We start from the raw sequence: 9,855 nt of genomic DNA on the forward strand, positions 1-9,855 counted from the left end.
ATGAGCGGATTATTATTTTATGTAAAATCCAAGTCATGTAAAATTTGTTCTCGAGATACTTGTGCCTGTAATAACATGTAGACGATATTTGGTCTCTGGTAGATTTATTTTTTTATGCCCCCCCTGAAGTTTCTACAACTAAGGTCCTGTATGTTGTAAATGAGTTTGTTACCATACTTAATTGAAATTATATATATGTATATAAATATGCTTATAAAACAATTTTCAAACTTCGAAGGATATGTAAAATATGTACTGCAAATATTTGTGTACATTATAATAGAAGTGAGGCCAGTTAACCTATAGGAAACATCATTTTATCTAACCAGTAACTTTTTGACTATGAAGTTGAAATTAGGAATCATTTATTCTCTGTAATATAAGTTATATCTAGTATATGAAAAAAACATTCCTGGATATTGGACCTTATACATATTGTTAGATCTGATACCCCATTTTTCTTCTTCTTGTCTCGAAGATATCAAAAATCGGAAAATTTGAAAAATGCTATTTTTATTTTTTAACACTAACCATTATTCTTTTGTTTTGTTTTCAAAAATAACGTATAGTACAAACTTTCCATGTAATATTTATGGGATATATATAGAACATATTTTTATGCCCCCACAATGTGGGAGCATATAGCATTGCACTTGTCCGTCCGTCAGTCAGTCAGTCAGTCCGTCCGTCCGTCCGTCTGTACGTCCCGAAATCTTGTGAACGCAACTCCTCTTAAACCGGATGGCAGATTTTGCATAAACTTACAGGGATGAACAACCTTAAGGTGTAGATGGTAGTAAAGGAAGGAATTTTCGCTGCGACCAAATTTTACAGAATTATGGCCCTTTGTTGATTTTTTCACTATATACTATGTAGAAATTTTGTGAATGCAACTCCTCTTAAACCGGATGGCAGATTTTGCTTAATCTTACAGGGATGAACAACCTTAATGTGTAGATGGCAGTAAAGGAAGGAATTTTTGCTGCGACCAAATTTTACAGAATTATGGCCCTTTGTTGATTTTTTCACTATATACTATGTATAAATTTTGTGAATGCAACTCCTCTTAAACCGGATGGCAGATTTTGCTTAAACTTACAGGGATGAACAACCTTAATGTGTAAATGGCAGTAAAGGAAGGAATTTTTGCTGCAACCAAATTTAACAGAATTATGGCCCTTTGTTGATTTTTTCATTATATACTATGTAGAAATTTTGTGAATGCAATACTTCATAAACCGGATGGCAGATTTTGCTTAAACTTACAGGGATGAACAACCTTAAAGTGTAAATGGCAGTAAAGGAAGGAATTTTCGCTGTGACCAAATTTAACAGAATTATGGCCCTTTGTTGATTTTTTCATTATATAATTATAAATGTAGAAAATTTTGTGAACGCAACTCCTCTTAAACCCGGATGGCAGATTTTGCTTAAACTTCCAGGGATTAACAACGTTAATGTGTAGATAGTAGTAAAGGAAGGAATTTTTGCTGCGACCAAATTTAACAGAATAATGGCCCTTTGTTGATTTTTAGTTTTCAACTTGCGGCACATGTACTCCAAAAAATATTTGACCTAGAGTCATAAGATTGACAGAACAGTGGCGTGTGGGGGCATCTGTGTCCTATGGACACATTTCTAGTTTAATTTAAATTTTCATGATAAATCTGAACTTTTCCCAAGGTTAGACATTGACATCGCTGTATTTGCTAATGAATATAGACATTTTAATGACGGAATTATTTATAGTCATAATTTATATATCAATACGGACTGAAACAACGTTTTTTAAACAACGTTTGTTTTTTTATCTAATATTAGAATACAAGTCGAAAAACTACCAAAAATACCATTTAGTCTGTTTTCATGCCGAACACTGAGAATATATAAGTGGCTCTCTGATTGGTTGAGAGCATTTGTCTCCCATGTCGTATTTGGTACATTTACTATCCGATTTTGACTTAAAGCTCAATATTGTAAATGCTAACGAAAAAGAATTTTTTTTTTTTTCTCTTCAAGTTGAAATGAGTGATTGAACTTGATTATGGGTAAAACCATAGGGATATTATCAGTGGAAATTATTTTGGATCAAACGGGTATGCATCATCTGCATTGATTTGCTCTTCGTAAAACAAAGATTCTAAAATTAATTAATGTAATATTGACTATTTCAGTAAGGGCTAACGATGTCTTATAATTATATCGGAATTAAATGAAATAAACTGCACCCGCGGCAAAGCATTTGAATCTAATAGAATCTGTTGTAAATTTCGTACAATTTTATTAAGATGACAATATGAAACATATCTCTTTCGGGAAAATATGGGGGCCCTGATAAGGACCATTACGTGATGGAGTGCCCTGTTATATGTGATGGTGACACATAAAAGGCAGGGACACTCCATCTGATCGCCGTATAGCAAATGCGAAGAAACATGGGCACAACAGTCCATTGTTCCCACGGGATAAAAGATATCCGTTGGGGGATAGATGGATGGCTATCCCCGCTTCTACCACCTTCTCAACATCGAAATAGATGAGGGTCGTAGCGTTGTGGCATAAACCATATGACTCGTGACTATCAACGGCATGTATGTAGTCGCGAGTCATTACCCTCACACCGTCGAAATTGATAAACTCCCAACCTCTGTCATCCGTCCCATGGATCATCCTTCGCGGTATGACAGTGGGATAACACATATTCAACCCGAAGCTATGACCTTGGACGGCCCTCACCGCGAAACCATGATAAGTATATCTCAATTCAAATCGCCCCTTTTGGTCTTCCTGGGCGATCTTCTGTAACTGGGCTATGGTTAAACTGCGAAACTCTGGTAACCCAATAATGTTAACTAAGAGAATGAACCCCTGGACATCCATCTGGCAGCCTCTGCTTAGTGCGGTATGTCTTAATAAACATACTAACTGTTTTGGAGTATTCATTTTTGTGTCGCCTCTACAGTGTAGTGGCGACATATAGGGATCACCTTTCCGTCTGTCCGTCTGTCTGTCTGTCCGTCCTTCCGTCACAAAACTTGTCCGGACTACTCCTCATTAACTACTGGTGCAATTTCATCCAAACTTTACAGGAATGATCAGTATTAAGTCTTGTAGTGCATATTGTCAGGATTTTCCGGTTCAATGATTTTTGTCAGAGTTATGGCCCTTTAATAATTTTTAATTTTAAAGTTTGTCCGGACTACTTCTCTTATACCACTAATGCAATTTCAATGAAACTTTACAGGATTGATCTGTAGCTCAAGTCCTTGCGCATATTGCACGGGTTTTCCGGTTGAATGATTTTTGGCCGAGTTATGGCCCTTTGATAAAAAGGTTTCTTTTTCTGTGTGTTGCCAGATACACAAAAGCTTGTCCGGACTACTCCTCATAAACTACTGGTGCAATTTCATCCAAACTTTTCAGGAATGATCAGTACCAAGTCCAGTTGTGCATATTGTCAGCAATTTCCGGGTTCAATGATTCTTGTTTGAGTTATGGCCCTTTAATAATTTTTATTTTTAAAGTTTGTCCGGACTACTTCTCTTATACCACTTATGCAATTTCAATGAAACTTTACAAGATTGATCTGTAGCTCAAGTCCTTGCGCATATTGCACGGGGTTTTCCGGTTGAATGATTTTTGGCCGAGTTATGGCCCTTTGATAAAAAGGTGTTTTTTTCTGTGTGTTGCCAGATACGCAAAAGCTTGTCCGGACTTCTCCTCATAAACTACTGGTGCAATTTTATCCAAATTTTACAGGAATGATCAGTACAAAGTGGTTAGTCTAGTTGTGCACTGTCCGTCTGTCTGTCCGTCTGTCACAAAATTTGTCCCAACATGAAATTGGCCATCATGAGGCGACACCTGTGATTACTGATCGCTCTTGTGAATGCTAAGATTCAAAATTCAGAACAAATATATAACTACACAGTGTTTGTCCCCTTTGTTCTCATTGGTCGATACAAAATAAGTAGGTCAATCTGACTTTTTGCAAAATTATGCAAATTTACAAATCCCTTTTTATGGGTAATATAGAGGTCATATTTTTAAATAAAAATTATATTAGTCACCTAAAGACCATGCATCTAGTATATAAGATTTGTAACAGGGGTTATTCTCGTCTGATTTGTTTTGACGTGGGAGGGGAACCTTTTCCTTTTTTTGTGACACTGTGTTTTGAACCATATTCTATTGTAAAACTCAAGATCCTGTTTTTCTCTTGTTTATTTCCTTCCAGTAATTTTCTTAGTAAAAACGCTGTAACGAAAGTTGGTTCCACAAAATAATTTTATTTCAAGCAAAGCATATATAAAAATGAACCCTAGGTTTACCCTTATATATGCTTTGGTTGTCAAGCTTATTTTCCATGATGACCATAGCAACTTAATCCAGACAGCAATGAACCAACATGTTACAGGACAACAAATTTAATTACCATAAGGTGTTAACAACCTTTTATTAATTTATAAATACATTGAAAAGAAACATAAAAGGGATATCACTAATTCTTACACTGAAGGGGTATTTGTTGAACAATATGCTTGTAAATAAACTTTTATAAACATAATAAACTTTTATAAACATTATATACATCAAACTACATAAAAAGAAATAACAGTACATAATAAATGATTAAAAGAATTTATGCCTATACAACAACTCTGGGACCAGAGGGGCAGTATTAATGGTATCACTCACAATAGTTGGTGTTGTATTGTCAGTATTATTATTGTTTACAGTTTGTGGTCCAGATTCCTGAAATGGTTTTAATCTGTTTGAATTGACAAGTGACTTCATGAATTTGCCATTTTCAACCAACTTAAGTTTAAATGTATAATTTGGGCCTTTTTCTACAATTTCATAGGGACCAACAAATTTCTTAGAGTTTCTTTGTTGTATGTTTTCTTTTCGAACTAATACCTTCTGACCAATCTCGTATTGTGGTTCTTTACTGTCACGATCATAGTATTGCTTTTGCTTTATTTGTTGCCCTAACCGGTTTGATTGAACAATGAGCTCTGTTAATTTCAACTGTTGATTAAGATTATCTACATGTTGTTTAACATTTTGTGGCAAATTTTCTTTAGGAATTAAAGAGGTATCTATTGGGAGCCTCATTTGTCTACCAAATAGCACTTGGTAAGGGGTAAACCCAGTAGAAACCGAAACTGAATTCCGAAAAGCCATCATAACTGAAGGGATGCAATCAGACCAGTTATCTTGATTTTCATTGCTTAATGTTCTTAAAGCTTGACCTAAGGAATGGTTTACTCATTCAACTTCACTATTGGTTGTGAGGGTGGAATGAAGAAGTATGGTGTCTAGTGACCTGAAACTTTTCACATACAGCAGTTACTAATTTAGATAGAAAATTACTCCCTCTGTCAGTGACAATAACATCTGGGGCACCATATCGACAGAAAATTTGTTCATACATAATTTTAGCAACTTCAGTCGCTTCTTGTGTCTGCATTGGGAAAGCTTCACACCAATTTGAAAAAGAGTCAACAACAACTAAAATGTAACGGAATTTCTCCTTTGTTATTGGAAGTGGTCCTACAATATCCACCTCAAAAAAGCCTGATGGCACAACTCCTACTAAACTAATTTATATAACCACTGTGATATCTGCAATCACAGATGTAGCTGTGATGATCTGCCTGTCTCTCTACCAAAACCTTACCACTAAATAGTGATGAAACAGTATAAGCTGAATACCACCTCTTCAAGGTTTGGCAAGTGCGTAGCCTCTATCTCAAAAATATACTCGAAGGCCCTACTTTAGAACCTCTATCTCGGGAGGAAAAGCATTGTGGCACAACTCTCCTACAAAACTTATTTATATAACTACTGGGATATCTGCAATCACAGGTGCAGCTGTGATGACCTCCCTGTCTAACTCTACTGAAACCTCCTTACCACTAGATTGTGGCTAACCACTAGATAGTGGTCGTCAAATCTCCTCTTTTATCATAGAAAAATAAGACACAACTTACTGGCAGCTGTATATTTAAACCTCTGCAAACAAAGTTTGCGGTGGGGGCATAATACTATAGGTTTTATGATGCCTTGGACTGTTTTATATTGTATCACTTGCAGATTGGCTTTTGTCCTTTTGAGACAAAACTCTGGACTAACAGTAAACACTTAATTTAAATCCAGGTTATTTCTTCAATGTCCAATATCGAATGATACTTTAATAATATCTTACAGCTTTATCAAATAAAACATTTTCAAATACAATGTGCCGAAACGGCGGCAAAATGATAATGTTTCTGCAAAATCATAAATTACTTTTCTATTGTCTCTTGAATTGCAACTCCAAGTTGATCTGTATTATTTGTATACATTATGTTAATTGTATTGATATACTGCTAACAGCTATTTAAAGAACTTTATGATTTTAAACTATCCAGCAAAAACATGCTGATCTCTTGTCCGACTTTTGGAACAACGTGACCCAGTGGTGATGGCCGTTGTAATAAATTTGTGTTGCTGCTGATTCTGTTGCATTTTCTGCAGAATAAACTGCTGTTCTAAGGATGTCTGAGAATTTTTTTTTGACATCTCTCCACATGGATCAGATTGTCCATTTTCTGGAGCTGGGTTTTCCTTTTGCATTCTTGTATTTCCGATGCTGCTACCAATAATCTTGATTCTTTAATAACCCTTGCAGAAAGATATACTGGTATTTAAAAAGTCCCAGTATTTCCCAGTTATTATCCTAGAAAATTCCAGAATGTTAAAACCAGTCTTGGCTATTCTAGTAATGCCTAGGAAATACCAGTTACTGAGAACTAGGCATTTCTAATAATTTTTAAACAACTCATCAATTTCAAAGTTATACTAGGAATTGTAATTTATTTTCTGAGATTTCTAAGACTTAAGATTTTGCAAAATTCCTAGTCTTTAGGAATTACTTAGAATTTATCTTGTAGAACAAAATCCTTAACATCTGTGCTAAATTCCTTGAATCTTACATAAATTCCTAAAGACTAGGAATTCTCTTTGTTGTGGTAAGTAAACAAGTAAATAAAGAAGGAAGACAATAAAATTGAAAATAAAAATGTTTTCTTTCTTTTTTTAAATAAAACAACATACTGATCTAGATCTATTTAATAATATTTTTCTAGGATTACTTTTATTATTATTATTTAATTGAAATTTAATAATCAATTGACCTTAATGGTCAACCTGCATTATGACAATTTTATCATTGGCCATTTAATTAATAGATATTAAATAGGAATATATAACCCAAAAAGAAATAACAAATGTTCAGGCACTCCAAGTAAATCAAAGACGTATTATAAACCTTAAGAAAATAATCAATAATTGACATCTGAAGATCAGTTGTGTAGAGCTATTTTTAGCGCTGTCAAATTGCATCCACTGATGTCATGCTTCAGTGCACAGGCTGTGTGTATAAACCACTTTATGCACGGCTTATACTGCCTGTTGACATTTTTATTGATTGTGATTTGAACATATGTAGATCTAATTAGGGGTGGATTTAAGGTGATTATTATTGCATAGTTGAAAATCCCATGTGGCAAATAGACTCTTGTGCAGATTTTTTTCACGTGTCAAATTTGTGCATTTCCAAATTTTCACGAGTCAAAAACCCGAATCTCTGCCTGAATTAAAGTAGGCCTATATGTGGCAGGTCATATTTATGCTGACGGAAATTAACGATGATAACTTAGTCTTTACTTAACCAGCGAACCTTTACGATTATACTCGAGCAATTTCCGTATATTTACGCTAACCGAGACGAGCATAATTTCATGACGTATTTAATACGTATACTGATGACGTAGCAACACAATTGTTTTGGAAACTACTGTAGCTGTGTATGAAATTCAAGCGCTTGTTGGGCTAAAATAATAGATTTGTGAAATAAAATTCAACGATATAATTGAAATTATTCAGTCATTGTATTGACGGCAAAAAACAACGGAACTACACGAAATTTTGCGAATCAAGCACATGTTACTGACGTAGTACACAGGTTTATTACGTAGAACACAGGTTTATTGTGCGCGCAATATTCAAAGACGGCAGACACTTCGTCTCATATCGACAGTGAACTGATATCGTCTCCCCAATAAAGACATACAACGAGGAAGGTGAAATAGCCCAAGCAAATTATCAGAAGACCTTCAAAGCTGCAATCGGTGAAATTCACTGTGAGTATTATCATAAATGCACTGTTTTTTCCCAAACAGAGACGGCGTGTTTATGAACCTCTAGAAAAAATGAAGAGTCTAGAGATTATTTTAATGACCTTTCTTCACGTCTAAAAGCATTATTTTTGTAACAATTTGCCGACTGTAACAATAGAAATATTAATTGTATTTCCAGCTTATTCCTAGTTACAGTTAAGATACTTAAACCTTACTGGAAAAAATGCGTAAACGGACATTTGTCACATATTTTCGCGACCTGTTTTCATTTATTTCTTTGTTGAAACAGGAAAGATATAATAATAATAAATAAAAAACAAAGCATCGTTAAATATGGCTGTGCTTCCCTGCAGGAAATTATTTGCTTATGCCCTTTAAAAATATTGAAATTTAAAATATTGTTTTGAAAAATGCATGGCTAGAAAGTTTTTTTACACCCAGACAGTGCAATACCCTAGTATGCAGACAGTTCACTACCTTAGCAATTTTGAACTTGTATTAGAAAAAAAAGTTTTTCATAAAGAAACAATATTTTTATATGACCATTAATTTATGTAGATCTAGTTATATATTTAGAACAAGATCAACAAGAAAAGATGATGTTCAATAAGCCTACTGTACATCATGTCTGTATTTTAAAATAACACATTACTGACAGACTGTATTTTTTTAAATCACAATAAGATACCTCCAAAATTTATTTGAAACAGAAATCATGTTTTCTGTTTGTTTTTGATTTATGTGTGTGTTTGTGGTGTGATTTAATCTCTAGATTTCTGTGCATGTATAGGAATTATTGGACCACACTAAAAAAAAGTTGTCTAGGCACTCAAAATTTATCGGTCATTCAGTGGTCAAAGTGACAGCCTATGCTAAAATGGTTTGTCTTTGACACTGTCTAAGCCTATACCTAGAGAATCTGAAATACTGGTCCATTAAAAATAAATCCCACATGATGATTTGCAAAGAACAAAAATAGCACAAACAGTGTCATACTTTAAGCACTAACCTGAAATACATTGCCTCTCAGTCATTGAATTTAAGATTTTTGAATATACTCGTCCGAATTCCAGTTTTGAATTTATTCTAAACTATATATTTAGCTCTTAAAAATTTACACTGGTCATGGGCCACCGGGCCAGTGCTAAATTCGTATGACTGTAATCTGTTATTGTATTAGGGGGCAGGACATGAAGTGGTTGAAACACGCTTGAACAAGATATTTTTGTGGCCCCACTTTAGTGGCGGGCATTTAGATTTTTACCCTTGTCCGTCCGTTCTCTTTTGTGTCGGATGTAACTCAAAAAAGTATTTGACCTAGAGTCATGAAACTTTACAGGAATGTTGATCAGCATGTGTAGTTTGTGGCACCTTGGTATTTTTTGTCTGGATTTATATAGTATTTTTTAGAGTTATTGCCCTTGACTTAGTAAAATTTTGCAATTTTCAACTTGTGTCGCATGTAACTCAAAATGGGTTTGACATAGAGTCATGAAACTTTGCAGGAATGTTGATCAGCATGTGAAGTTGTGCACTGGATATTTTCGTGTGGATTTATTTTATTTTTTTAGAGTTATTGACCTTGACTTTAGAAAATTTTTTGCAATTTTCAACTTGTTGCATGTAAAATCAAAAAGGATTTGACATAGCAGTGCATTAAACCTTAAGG

At 34.4% G+C, this 9,855-nt stretch overlaps 1 protein-coding gene across 1 annotated transcript; it reads right to left on the minus strand.

Moving 5' to 3' along the window:
- Positions 1-2,364: 2,364 nt before the first annotated feature.
- On the minus strand, positions 2,365-2,943 carry LOC132713095 (uncharacterized). Its single transcript, XM_060695565.1, has one exon. The coding sequence runs from the start codon at positions 2,941-2,943 to the stop codon at positions 2,365-2,367; it is 579 nt and encodes a 192-aa protein (XP_060551548.1).
- Between the last annotated feature and the right edge of the window lie 6,912 nt (positions 2,944-9,855).

Source organism: Ruditapes philippinarum, unplaced genomic scaffold (genome assembly GCF_026571515.1).
Source record: "Ruditapes philippinarum isolate M1 unplaced genomic scaffold, ASM2657151v2 ctg31_1_1_1_1, whole genome shotgun sequence".
Taxonomy (NCBI): domain Eukaryota; kingdom Metazoa; phylum Mollusca; class Bivalvia; order Venerida; family Veneridae; genus Ruditapes; species Ruditapes philippinarum.